This window comes from Pan troglodytes, chromosome 19, assembly GCF_028858775.2.
Source record: "Pan troglodytes isolate AG18354 chromosome 19, NHGRI_mPanTro3-v2.0_pri, whole genome shotgun sequence".
Classification (NCBI taxonomy): domain Eukaryota; kingdom Metazoa; phylum Chordata; class Mammalia; order Primates; family Hominidae; genus Pan; species Pan troglodytes.
This window is the reverse complement of record NC_072417.2, coordinates 64,308,988-64,323,554: the sequence shown is the minus strand read 5'-3', so window position 1 is coordinate 64,323,554 and position 14,567 is coordinate 64,308,988. Positions and strand designations below refer to the sequence as shown.

The 14,567-nt window shown below is 41.1% G+C and overlaps 1 protein-coding gene across 35 annotated transcripts in view; it reads left to right on the top strand.

The window, feature by feature from the left end:
- MBTD1 (mbt domain containing 1) overlaps positions 1–9,009 on the top strand; it is an 83,581-nt gene extending 74,572 nt beyond the window's left edge. For 24 of the 35 annotated variants that reach the window (XR_010153337.1, XM_063799852.1, XM_063799853.1 and 21 more), the window contains 2 exons: positions 272–463; positions 5,782–9,009. Coding sequence is in view for 33 of the 35 variants with exons in the window: in XM_063799852.1 (XP_063655922.1) it covers positions 272–463; positions 5,782–5,900 (311 nt within the window). In the remaining 2 variants the exon portion in view is untranslated. The remainder of the gene's footprint in view (positions 1–271; positions 464–5,781) is intronic. The other 11 variants (XR_010153336.1, XM_063799861.1, XM_063799860.1 and 8 more) reach the window with 1 other exon arrangement.
- The last annotated feature ends 5,558 nt before the right edge of the window (positions 9,010–14,567 follow it).

Here is a 14,567-nt window from a genome sequence, read left to right as displayed (position 1 = left end):
TCTTAAAGCTCTCTGTAATTCATTTTACTTTGTCTTGTTTTAAATTTGAGAGTCAGAACTAGTTATTACCAGACTCTCGGAGAGTAGAAACAATCTCCCCCAACACACACATTCAGTCAGTCTCTCTTTCCTTCTTTTCAGAAATACAAACTTTGCATAATTGGTTCTCTTTTGAGAGTGTCCTGTGCAGCACAGCTTTCCTAGTTATATAATGCACTTTTCTTACCACGCATGTAAGTGAAAGCTTACTTTAGTCTGACTTGATATTTAGAGAGGAAGATGCCAATTGGGAAGAAGCCTGTCAGTTTGTCGAGCCTGCCCATGACAGGTGGGGTGCGGAGGAGCTTCTCTGGTGACGAAGAGTTGACTCCTCCTCCATATCGAACCCTTCCAGCACAGACAGCCCCGGAGGCCTTCCCACCTCCCAGCACTAGCCGAGAGTTCAGTCCCAGCCTCAAAACAGGTAATTAGTCACATCAGCATCTCAGGTACTTCAGAGGGTAAAAGTACTGGGTAGGGTGGTGGGAGACAAAGCATGGTCTGGCCTGACAGATGCTGACTCATTGAATTTTTTTTCTTTTTCTTTCAACTAAAGAATTCATTTCACTAGTGCTTAGTAGTCACTTCACTAAGACAAAACATCAGGGAAGGATTTTTTACTTTATTATAAAATACTTCCGAGCTTCAAATAAGGGTAGTTATAATTTCAAGTTCTGGAATTGTGAGACAACTTGGAATATTTCATGGTTTTGAACATTCCTCATTGCAGAATTGTATGTGACTTGACCTGGGAACAAGTGTGTCATTAGGGATAAGTCTGATTAAAAAAACAGAAAAACGAGGCTTTGTTCATAACATTTCATAGTATCTCATTCATGGAAAGGATGTGTTTTGAGTTCTAGTTTAATTTTAGTTGTGGCAGTAACATTGATCACAATCTTAGTTGAATAACAAATTTGGAAATTCAATACCTGCATTTTATTATTTCCATAAGTTCATGATTATGTATGTATAGTGATTAGTCAGTGGCATTTGATTCGAGTGTAATTGGTTAGACCAAGGTAGTCGATTGTAAGGAAGACTGCAGAAGGTTTTGCCCTTTGTAATTCCTAAGAACAAGCATGGTATTATCATAGGGTATGAGGACTTCACTTAGGTATGATGAACTTCAGGCGTGAGTACAGATCAGATCATACAGCTTCAAAGCCAAAGTTATACCTGCCTTAGCATATGTTCTGCCATATGCTAACTATTGCTTTTAGACTTAATTGTTTTCTGTAATGAGCATTCTTTAAAATGTCTTGTATGTTGAAAACCTAGATGAGACTTGTTACCTAGCTCTGTTTTCTTCTCATTCTTCTGTTTGCTAATATTTTTGCACCTATGGGGGTTTTCTTGTTTGTTTCCGTTGTTGGTTTTTTGGTGGTTTTTGCCATTTTAGGATATGTTCTTTAGCTTTTGCCTCCCTCATAATGTATTAGGCCATCTTGCCCCCTTCCCAGTCTTTTTCTCTGAAGATCACTGTGATGTTCTTACATCCAGAGGAAATTACACTACTTCTTTTGTACGAAAAACAAATTAGGATTGTAAATCCAGTGTTACCTGCTCTTTAACAGAAAAATGTTCAAAGTCTAAAGAGCGTTCCTGTTTCTTTTCTTGTCTAAGTTTTTTTCTTTTTGCACTTATTTATGAAATAGTCTTGCATTAATTAAGTATGGATATTGTGAGTTCCAAATATATTTGAGCTTTTATTGGATCTTGGATGTATTTTCTTTAAGCATGAGGCTGGTTTTGAAGATGTATGTCACATTTTGTGATAGGTTACTGATTCATTTAAAATGGAACTTCTGGCACTGGCAAAACCCAAGAATTTAGAGTAGACGAACTAGATGGAAACTACCTGGCATCCTATGTGACTTCCTTCTTCCACCGATGTCTATAGTGTATTCTGAGCTGGGGCACAACTTGTGGGACTTGGTGTGATTTTTCTCTGATGAAACTAAGTAGGGACTACATTGCTACCTTAACTATCTGAAAGCTATGGTTTCATTAGCTGTTGAAAGAGTTTATTATTTATGGGCTTCGTAGCTGGAAAAATGTGATTTCAGTTAGCTTATCTCCTGAAATGGTAGTGATTAGTGTCAACAAAGTGACTTCCTTCTAAAAACAGAGCTAAGAAAAGGCATTTGTGTAGAAAGTGACATTCAACCACAGGATCTGTTTTATTTCATCCATCATTTATTGAGAAGGCCTGGAAAGGAGAAATGATTCATGTGAAGATAACCAGACAGGCTTTATTTTAGATTCCATGAAAACAGTGAAACTTTACATTAAAACATTGCACATCTGAGTGAGTGTTTCACCTTTATCTTGAGTGACTTTTTTTAGCACATCATTTTCATATTTTAACATGACTAGAAGCATAATCCAGAATTTGTTGTTAGCAGTAATGCATATTGCTTCAAGATATGCTTTAGAATCTCAACTTGCCTTTCTTACATTTTTTTAAAAAACATCCATTTGAATGAAACATGTTTGATCTTGAAGCACATTAATTCTTTTCTCATTCATTTAGCCATCCAGTCATCATAGAACAAGATACTGTTTTAATCAACCTTTTATTGTGGGTACTGCACCTTTAATGAAACTTGGGTTTTGTTTTCTTTTCCATGTGTGTATTTTCTAGGTATTGTTAAAATGGCCCTCACGCTGAATGACTGCATGCTGGCTAGATTTGAAGGATAACTGTCATGCATTTGATATCATTCCTCATAAAAGCATTTTTATTTATATTAAGTAATTTTTTAATGAAAGGAAGAACTAACTGCACAGTCTTGTTTGCTGTACCTTTGAACAGTCTGATGGGTGTTTGCTATGATTATATGCATAACGTATTCACTTTTCTGTCTTTGGCCTGTTAAATTTTTGATCACCAATACCAAAACCAGTACCAAATAAAATAAATTGCCATCTCTCAAAAGATTATTCTTGGCCAGGCGCAGTGGCTTACGCCTGTAATCCCAGCACTTTGGGAGGTTATCCCATGTGGGGAATCACCTGAGGCAGGTGAATCACCTGAGATCAGGAGTTTGAAACCAGCTGGCCAAAATGAGGAAACCACATCTCTACTGAAAATACAAAAATTAGCCAGGTGTGGTGGTGCACGCCTGTAATCCCAGCTACTTGGGAGGCTGAGGCAGGAGAATCACTTGAACCTGGGAGGTGGAGGTTGCAGTGAGCCGAAATTGTGCCACTGCACTCCAGTCTAGGTGACAGAGCGAGACTATCTTAAAAAAAAAAAAAGATTATTCTTTAAATTAGCAAGTAAGATGTCAGCAGCCATTATTTTTAAACTAATTGCTTGTAACTAAAATCAAGATATGGGCCAGGCACGGTGGCTCACGCCTGTAATCCCAGCACTTTGGGAGGCTAAGGTGGGAGGGTCACGAGGTCAGGAGTTTGAGACCAGCCTGACCAACATGGTGAAACCCCATCTCTACTAAAAAAATAAAATAAAGACATGAATTATTTTTCTGACTGTACTATTTGACTTTAAAAGTTGTAGCAATTTTAATATTGTTCCACATGATGACACTGCCATTGCTTCATGAAAAACTTAAATGGCATACTACCTATCCAGATACTCTGCTGAGTTCTCATTCTCATCAGTTGATTTTTTTTCTCTGTATGAGCAGTTTCCAATTTACATCCCATATATGTGTATCCTCTCCATTTATTAATGAAAAGATACATAATAGAGAAAAATGAAGAACTTTTACCCTTGATCTGGAGCCAGATGCCTGCAGGGGCTGGTGGTTACCTGTGTGAGTATTGTGGGCAACCTGGGCAGTGAGCTCTGTGGTGGACAGAGATCTCAGGCTGCCCAGATTCAGGGGGTATTAAGTAGCCAGTCAGTTCCCATTGATCACAGCTCTTTAAGGATGCTGTGCTTATGTTTCCAAGTCTATCTACTTTTCAGATTTTCATGTGAAATCTCTTGTATCGAAATATTCAGTCAAATGTGTAAAGAACCATTCAAATGTATAAAGAGGCCAGGCGCAGTGGCTGACACCTGTAATCCAAACACTTTGGGAGGCCAAGGTGGGTGGATCACATGAGGCTAGGAGTTCAAGACCAGCCCAGCCAACATGGCAAAACCCCATCTCTACTAAAAATACAAAAGAATTCGCCAGGCATGGTGGCACACACGTGTAATCCCAGCCACTCGGGAGGCTGAGGCATGAGAATCACTTGAACCCGGGAGGCAGAAGTTGCAGTAAGTTGAGATCATGCCACTGCACTCCAGCCTGGGTGACGGAGTGAGACTATGTCTCAAAAAAAAAAAAAAAAAAATGCACAGGGCCCAGGCAGGAGTGGAAAAAGCAGTTTCTGACTTCTGATTTAGCAGATCCGTGTATGCTAAAGAAGTTGGGAAAGAAGGTAGCATCACTCACCACGGGACTAGATTCAAGTGGATGTGTTAGCACAAAAGACCACCTCATCTGTTCTTTAAATTATTTGAGCTCAACTTTGGTTAGACGGTAACCTGAACACAGCCAGGCGCTGTGGCTCACACCTGTAATCCCAGCACTTTGGGGATATGAAACTGAAAAACCGTTTTCCATACTAAAGACCTACGGAAACATGGCTATACTGTTAATTTGTTTTTGTTAAAAAGTAAGTCATCAGATAAGAACTCAGGCAGGCACTCAGCTTTGAACTGGCCTCCCGCCTTGTCCTCCTACATAGCTGGGACTGTAAGCATTAGCCACCACACTCGGCTCAGGAGTTTAATATTAGTTTTTCTTGGTAGGAGGAGAGGTACACAGGGTCTCACTCTGTCACTCAGGCTAGAGTGCAATGACACAATCATAGGTCACTATAATCTCGAACTCCTGGGCTCCAGCAATCCTTCTGCCTCAGTCCTGAGTAGCTGGGACTACAGGCTTGCACAGCCATACCCAGCTTTTTTTTGTTTTTTGTAGAGATGGGGATTTGCTACATTGCCCAGGCTGCTACCACATCCAGCCCAGATTTACTTTTTAAAAATATATGTTACATCCTTATGTAATTTATAATTTTTTCATGTTTTTATTTAACATCAGATTTATATCTTTTTCTTCAGAGAATCTTTTTAATAAAAGTACTCCTTGAGGCCAGGCACGGTGGCTCACGCCTGTCATCCCAGCACTTTGAGAGGGTGAGGTGGGCGGATCACAGGTCAAGAGATCAAGACCATCCTGGCCAACATGATGAAACCCTGTCTCTACTAAAAATACAAAAATTAGCTGGGCGTGGTGGTGGGTGCCTGTAGTCCCACCTACTTGGGGGGGCGGTGCTGAGGCAGGAGAACCGCTTGAACCGGGAAGCGGAGGTTGCAGTAAGCCGAGTTCACTCCACTGCACTCCAGCCTGATGACAGAGTGAGACTCCATCTCAAAAAAAAAAAAAAAAAGATTGTACTTCAGAACCATGAAAGAACTACATCATTGTTTGTACAAACATTGACATAAAAGTGAATACTTAATCACAAACAAAATTCTCATTATCCCAGTCAGATTAGTGAGCACCATTACCGCGAACATTTCATTGAAGATGTCCATTATACAGTACTGTTCCTTTCCAGAATGTTTCTTAACTGCTAATATACTGGAAAATTAAAATTAACTGAAGAAATGAAGAAGTCTTAATAACTGTAAAGCTGACGGAACACGAAGATCACAGGCAATCCGAGTACTCTAGAGAGCCTTAATGCCCATATGTTTCTCTCTCTTTCATTCAGTGACAACACTGCAGCTGAAGGAGGAGTTGCTGGATGGAGAGGATTATAATTTCCTTCAAGGAGCGTCTGATCAGGAAAGCAATGGCTCTGCCAACTTCTACATCAAACAAGAGCCATGAGGTGGCTTAGAAACTGAGGGCAGGTGGGGAAGGATTTTACACAGGACTGATTTATAATCAATCCAGCTGTACAGGGGGCTACTCTACTGGGACATTTTGCTAAACATAGAAGATTTCAGTTCCAGATTTTTCAGGTGGGTGGGGGAACTATTTTAGTCGGGGGGGCAGGGGGGTGGGAAATTTTCAATTTATAAAGATGGACAATTTTTGTGTTGTATTTGAAGCTTTTGAAAGAATTTTGTAATATTTTCCAAGTTTGGATTTATGTGCATTGTTAACAAGAACTGAAATTCTAACTTTTTTGGTAAGATTAAAGTTTAGGTAGCAGGATTGAAGGAAATGATTTAAGAAGGATATAGCTGTTAAATGCAAATGAACTGTCATTACAAATGAACCTTTTTGGTACCTGTTGGGAGATTTTGGGATTTTTAGAAGTTAGGCCAGTCACATCTCCAGCTTCCTTTGCTGCAGAAATATGCAACTGAACTCCTCATGGAGGGGTCATCACCACAAAGGTCATGGAAGGGTCATTATTTCTCTTGTTGGCATTTTATTGCAGCCCATTTTAAATGTTTGTACAGAAATATTTTTCATTCTGTGAAAATTTATTTGGAGTTCTGTATGAAACTGGAAGAACTCTGGATACTTTTATATGTTCTCTTTTAATTAAAAAAAATGATTAGAATTATCCTAACACTAAAGTGTTAAACTGGAATGGTTGACAAGATATACAGGATCTCAGTCTACACATTGAGGGGTTGGGGAAAATGTAATGTTGTCCTTAGTTTATTTTCCTTTCTAAAAAAAATACCCCACGAAAGGGATTCTGATCAGTTCTCTGCCATTTCCCTCTATCTGTGAAATAACAGCTTGGTATAACCACAACCAAAAACAGATACTCTGTATTAGGAGAATCGAATTGAAAGTTATTCAAAGCCAAAATAAGTTTAGATTTCAAAATCATTCCAGCTCTGCTTTTATCTATCCTGGATTTGGTAGAAAACTAATTTGAAAGAGAATTTAATTTTCTTAAAATTCCATATATATATATATATAATTGTCTTTAATTGTATTCAGGATTTATTTTAATAATAACCGATTTGGACCATTTTGAACATTCCCTGTTTTAAAATTCACATGACTTCCTTTTAAAAAAAAAAAGGATACAAGGGTAAATTGGTGAAAGGTTTGCTCTCTGCATTTTCTAACTTTCTACTGAGTTGTGACTGAATGAGAGCGCTCTAGCGTTTACCAGTGAGGTTCATAAACTAAACTCTCAGGAATTAATTGCATCTGTTCTAGAAGTGCTTCTGGGTCTTAGCCTGGCCTCTTCAGAGTGGTAATATTGACCATCTCCTCTGGAATATAGGTAGGGCTAATTAGAAATTAATCAAAATGATTAACCTCTACAGTCCTTCAGCCTATGGAATGCTTTAAAAAATGTTAATGGAAAGCCCCAGGAGACCATTTTAGGTAAGATTTTTGTTTCAATTTTAAAATGCATAGAACGTTAAAAAAAACCAGCAATTTATTTTCTAAAATATTGCTCTACTTTTGGGAATAATAGCATTGGTAATACGCACAGGTTTACCTCATTCTATGCAAGAGGGGTTAATAACATAAGGTTTTATAATAGCTACTGGAAGTAAAATTTGTTACTTTATAGTGTAAGAATGTATGGAATCGCATGTCACCATTTCTTAATACTGACTCTTTAGGGGCATAAATGCAGATCACATCAACGCAAGTTGATTCTCATGTGTCAAATATATGTGAATTCAGCTGTTAAATTACTGGATATTTATCTTAACATTGCTGAGAGGGACCTACTGTAAATGTGACATCCTCACACTTCCCATATCTTTAACTTTGAAAAATCTTGTAAACTTAAAGCCTAGAAGTATTCCAAAGCAAGGGTTACAGCAGTCTTTATTCTCAGGCTCACTGAATTAAACCCAGGACTAATTCCACAGCACAGGCACAAGAGGCCTGTTGTGTAGTGTACTCTGCCAGTACCTTGGATTTAGGAGCTCCATGGGGAACTGACTAAACCAGGAGAGATAGGATTTGGAGCTAGTCAGTCCTGGTAATCTATGAAATGCTCATTTATACCCAGGTTTCATAAGCTTCCAATTCTATAGCAAACCCAGGCTCTGAGTGTTTTAGAATTTCCTAATTCATGAAGTGTTTCTTGTCTTGATCCCGTGACCAACAGTTGAAGGTTGGTAAGGACTTTTCTACAGTCTAAACACAACCTAAAGCCCTCTTTCATTGTTCACACACTAACTCCTACTGCTGACGAACCGAAAAATAATTAATGCAGAGGAGATTTATGTCTTAGCCATAACTCCAGTTGTACAACTCAATCGCCCCGTTCTCTTTTACGGTTCAAAATGTACTGCTGACCTTGGGTTTGTTTTTGTTTTGTTTTGTTTTTCCTGTTAGGATTTATTTGGGGACTTTTGGTAGTTTAAACTCTTTAACCTTTTCCTTGCCGTGTATGAGGAAAGCTAAAGCTGTTATCAACTTCTTATTCTACGATACTAACACGGGTTTTCAGTGTTTGTTTGTTTTTATTATTATTATTAATTTTGCGTGATGTGAATACCCTCTCCCATCAATATTTGTATTATGGTGCTATATATTGGTAATGATCCTTTAATATTGGGAAGGGATTTTAAAAATACTGTGATTAAACTGGGTTTCTTCCTTTGATTTTCATATTTTAAATAAAGCCACAGTCATTTATACAAAAGAAAAGCATCTGTCCCTGGGCAAATCTTTTGAGGACAGAGGTCAAAGTAAACTGCATAAGGTTTTTACATCATTTCTGTATGTATTTGATATATAGATCAATATCTGTACAAATTTAATCTTTTATTTTCTTGGTAACTCGTGATCATTGAGAAAGTGTTTGAAACTTTCTCATGAAGTGTATATATAATGGCGTGAAAAATTCCTTTGGAAAAATTTATGTTCCTTTCATTTTTACCAAATTGCAAATTTTCAGCATGGATGTGAAAAGCATTAAAATTATAACTTTGTGTACAAGATGAAAATAATTCACTAAATTTGCCCTTTTTTACACAAAATAAAATGTTAAAGTTAAGCTGGATTTGAGCAGTTCTTTAATATGCTTTGGTTTGGGGGGTTGCTTTTCTATTGCGTGCCCTCTATAAGCAGTCAGAGACCCCTATGAAAGTTGGATCAGCCCCTTCCTCTTACAAGGGGTAGCAGGCACATGAGTGCTGTAAGGAAGAATTTACCACTAGCTGGCAAGGGAGCCAAGGGTAGTATGGTTAGACATATGGATGAGGTTGCATTGGAGGTGGGATTTCATGGGCAGGGAGGGAAAGGGCAAAAACCACAGCAGGAGCCAAGGTCAATAGGGACCTTTATGGGGAAATTAAATCATCTTAGCTAGAACATCGTGTTTTGGGGTTGGCATGCTTAGTAGGAGACTTTTTTTTTTCTTTTTTTTTTTTTTTGAGATGGAGTCTTGCTCTGTCACCCAGGCTGGAGTGCAGTGGCGCTATATCGGCTCACTGCAACCTCCACCTCCCGTGTTCACACCATTCTCCTGCCTTAGCCTCCTGAGTAGCTGGGACTACAGGCGCCTGCCACCACGACTGGCTAATTTTTTGTATTTTTAGTTGAGACGGGGTTTCACCGTGTTAGCCAGGATGGTCTTGATCTCCTGACCTCGTGATCCGCCCACCTCGGCCTCCCAAAGTGCTGGGATTATAGGCGTGAGCCACCATGCCTGGCTAGTAGGAGACTTTTTTTTTTTTTAACTCCATTAACCTCAGCAGCAAAGTTAATTGGATGTAAATAAAGTATCCCAGCTAGCTCTTGCCCTTAACATTAAAAGGGAATGCAAAGAAGCCCTCCTTTACCAACAGCTGGCTCTTTGGAAAATTATTCAACTTTTACTGCAGATGCAGTTGGTAGAGATTTGTATGAATTGGGAAACAATATGTAAGACAGTAATGAGATGGACTGGGTCTCTTCAGGGATTAATTTCATATAACGCATTCCAAGAAAAAAAGAGCCTGATTTCTGCCCGGCTTTCTACCTTAAGTGGTTTGAACAGTTGCTGTAGTAAGCTGGAATTCCTAGGTTGGTGCTCATTTACTATCATGGTGATATATATATATGTAATTTTTTTTTTTTTTTTTGAGACGGAGTCTCACCCTGTCACCAGGCTGGAGAGCAGTGGCATGATCTTGGCTCACTGCAGCTTCTGCCTCCTGGGTTCAAGTGATTCTCCTGCCTCAGCCTCCCAAGTAGCTGGGAGTACAGGTGCACACCACCACACCCAGCTAATTTTTGTATTTTTAGTAGAGACGGGGTTTCACCATGTTGGCCAGGATGGTCTTGATCTCTTCACCTTGTGATCTGCCTGTCTCGGAGGCCTCCCAAAGTGCTGGGATTACAGGCATGAGCAACTGCACCCAGCATTTTTTTTTTTTTTTTTTTGAGATGGAGTCTCACTCTGTCACCTAGGCTGGAGTACAGTGGCGTGATCTCAGCTGACTGCAACCTCCATCTTCTGGGTTCTAGCAATTCTCCTGCCCCATCCTCCCAAGTAGCTGGGACTGCAGGCACACGCCACCACGCCCGGCTAAATTTTGTATTTTTTAGTAGAGATGGGGGTTTCACCATATGGGCCAGGCTGGTCTTGAACTCCTGACCTCGTGATCTGTCCGCCTCAGCCTCCCAAAGTGCTGGGATTACAGGCATGAGCCACCGCGCCCGGCCACATGTATTTCTTTAAACCATTACATGCTTCTTGCGAAACTAGTTATGCCCAGAAGCAAGTGTCTCAAGCTCAAGGGATGCTCCTGCCTTGGCCTCCCAAAGTGCTGGGATTACAGGCATGAGCCATTGCATCCAGCTAAGGTAATGCATTTTAAATAATAATGCACTTTTACTATTTTTTTTAAAAAAAGGTTTATTGAAAGCATGAGATGTTCTGAATGATATGTCATTTTCAGCCAGGCGCAGTGACTCATGCCTGTAATCCTAACACTTTGGAAGGCCAAGGTGGGCAGATTGCTTGAGACCAGCCTGGCCAACATGGTGAAACACCATCTCTATGAAAACTACAAAAATTACCTGGGTGTATTTGCACACACCTGTAGTCCCAGCTTCTTGGGTGGCTGAAGCACGAGAATCACTTGAACCCAGGAGGCAGAGGCTGCAGTGAACTGAGTGAGCCACTGCTCTCCAGCCTGGGCGACAGAGCCGAGACTGTCTCTCAAATAAATAAATGAGTTGTTACTTTCACACACCTAGCTGGTGAAGGATTAGGACCTAAACTCTCCAGAGGCAGTACTTTTTTTTTTTTTTTTTTTGAGACGGAGTTTTGCTCTTGTTGCCCAGGCTGGAGTGCAATGGCGCAATCTCGGCTCACTGCAATGTACACCTCCTGGGTTCAAGTGATTCCCCTGCCTCAGCCTCCCAAGTAGCTGGGATTACAGGCATGCACCACCATGCCCTGCTAATTTTGTATTTTTAGTGGAGACAGGGTTTCACCATATTGGTCAGGCTGGTCTCAACGCCTGACTTCAGGTGATCTGCCTGGCTCGGCCTCCCAAAGTGCTGGGATTACAGTTGTGAGCCACAGCGCCAGCCTAGAGGCAGTACTTTAAATCTCACCATAGTCTACTCTGTATTTCTCATTCAGTTCTAACAAATTGAGTCCTAACATCCAAAGCCTTACTCAGCTTTCACCACTACAGGTTGACGTCACTTACCCTCCAAACTCACTTCCTCACATCACTTGGGAAAGTAAAGACAGTTTAAAACAAAAAGAAAAAAAAGGCCGGGCACGGTGGCTTACACCTGTAATCCCAAGCACTTTGGGAGGTCGAGTCGGGTGGATCACAAAGTCAGGAGTTCAAGACCAGCCTGGCCAACATAGTGAAACCCCGTCTCTACTAAAAATGCAAAAAAATTAGCCGGGTGTGGTAGCGGGCACCTGTAATCCCAGCTACTCAGGAGGCGAGGCAGGAGAATCACTTGAACCTGAGAGGCAGAGGTTGCAGTAAGCCGAGATCGCACCACTGCACTCCAGCCCGGGCGACAGTGCGAGACTCCATCTCAAAAAAAAAGAAAAAAAAAAAAGGCGGTAAAGCATAGTGGCCGTGGGCATGGAGTCTGAAGACAGCTATCGGGTTGGAAACTGGCTCCTCCTCCACTGGCTAGTTATGTAACTTGGCTCAGTTTCCTCCGTTGTAAAATGGGGATACTGGTGCCAGCCTCCCAAGAGTCATGAAGATGCAATGAATGCATGTATATAAAGTTCTTTGAACAGCCCTGGCAGAGTAAGCCCATGCTCTGCTGCTGCTCCTAACCCAGGTACCTCCACCAGCATGCATAAGTGTCACTGGTAGCACAGTGAAATGCAGGTGCTCAGGCCCTGCCCCAGACTCTTAAGATGTTAGTATTAAACTCTGCTTAACTGTGATGAGAATGTAGCATATATAAACATATACAAATTACATTTGAAATTGAATGATTTTTAAAATAAACTTATCAATTGTTGACTAGTAACTAGAATCTTTACACATTTTTTTTTGTACTAAAACATTAAAAGTATTTACTTCATTCCAAAGGAAAATTGAGCTGTTTTCTCTCTACTCTGTCACTGACCTCAACACTTCTGACACTAGATGTAGTGTCCAGCAGACACCAGCTGGGTGTCCTCTCCTTCAATTCTGATACTGTCTACCTGGAGTCAGATCCCATGGGTTAAGGACTCCAGCCCCCAAGACTGCCCGCATTTCAAATGCCAACTGCAAGCCCCAAGTTATGACTTTGTTCTTCTGACCAATTGGCCATAAATTAAGGGTTCCCATGACCCCCTTCTTAGATTCAGTTAAGTTGCTAGAGAGGATCATAGAACTCAGAGAACCACTACTTACATGTATTGGTTTAATAAGGGATGTAGCTGGGCACAGTGGGGCGCATCTGTGATCCCAGCAACTCAAGAGGCTGAGTGGGGAGGACTGCTTGAGCCAGTTCAAAGCTTGGCCTGGACAACATAGCGAAACCCCCATCTCTAAAAAAATAAAGTATATAGATGGACCAGATGCATGGGGCAGGGTATGTGGAAAATGGCATGGAGCTACCCTCTCAGAGTGTACCACCCTCCAAGCACCTCAGCAATCTGGAAGCTCCCCAAACCCTATTCTGGGGTTTTATGGAGGCTTCATTACATAGGCATGATTGATGGCATAATCGGCCATTGGTGAGCAATTCAACCTTAGCCCCTCTCCTCTTCTTGGAGGTTGTAGGGAGGCTATCCAGGAGCCCCCACAGCCACCAGTCATATCATTAGCATATAAGAAACCTAACATTTGAGATTACAAGGATTTTAGGAGCTGTGTGCCAGGAACCAATGGCAGAGACCAAATACGTACTTATGTCACAATGTCATTGTCTAATATTTACCGTAGCAGTATACATAAAATGCATAGAATTGGCCGGGCGCAGTGGCTCACGCCTATAATCCCAGCACTTTGGGAAGCCGAGGCAGGTGGATCACAAGGTCAGGAGTTGAAGACCAGCCTGGCCAAGATAGTGAAACCCCACCTCTACTAAAAATACAAAAATTAGCTGGGTGTGGTGGCAGGCGCCTGTAAACCCAGCTACTCAGGATGCTGAGGCAGAGAATTGCTTGAACCCGGGAGGCAGAGATTGCAGCGAGCCAAGATCAGGCCACTGCACTCCAGCCTGGGCGACAGAGCAAGACTCCGTCTAAAAAAAAAAGCATAGGATTGTTATATATAGGAGTGACATTTAGCTTTTACCAGTTTTTTTATAGGAAATATAAATTTATAATTGATTGCAGGTGATAGTGCTACAAATGATTTGTATTGACAGGTGCTATTAACATTTTACAACTGTTCCAATCCAGCAAAATTAACCTCAAAAGCAGGAAATATGCCTCTAGCAACCACTCACTGCATCTAGCCCAGGAAACCAGCATGAATAAGTATCTCACCCCAGGGAAAAAAATTAAGGGGTAGGGTTGCAGAAATATGTACCAACTATAGGCCAAGCACTAGGTTAGCTGCATATACATAATTTCATTAACCTTGAATTACAGTGGTAGATATGTCCATTTCACAGATGTCTTTAGGCTTCCATTTCCTAATAAGTAACTTGCCCAATTTGTAATCAGCAGATATATAAATCTAGAGTATTTCCCTAGTCTGTATGTTTCACTCCAAGTTTCAACAAATCTTTCTTACAGGTGGCCAGATGCAGTGGCTCAAACACCTGTAATCCCAACTACTCGGGAGGCTGAGGCACAAGAACCACTTGACCAACTAGGCTTGAGCCCAGAAGGTGGAGGTTGCAGTGAGCTGAGATCACGCCACTGCACTCCAGCCTGGGCGACAAAGCGAGACTCTGTCTCAAATAAATAAATAAATAAATAAATAAATAGGCCGGGCGCGGTGGTTCACACCTGTAATCCCAGCACTTTGGGAGGCCAAGACGGGCAGATCACCTGAGATTGGGAGTACAAGACCAGCCTGACCAACATGGAGAAACCCCGTCTCTATTAAAAATACAAAATTAGCAGGGCGTGGTGGCACATGCCTGTAATCCCAGCTACTCAGGAGGCTGAACAGGAGAATCGCTTGAACCCGGGAG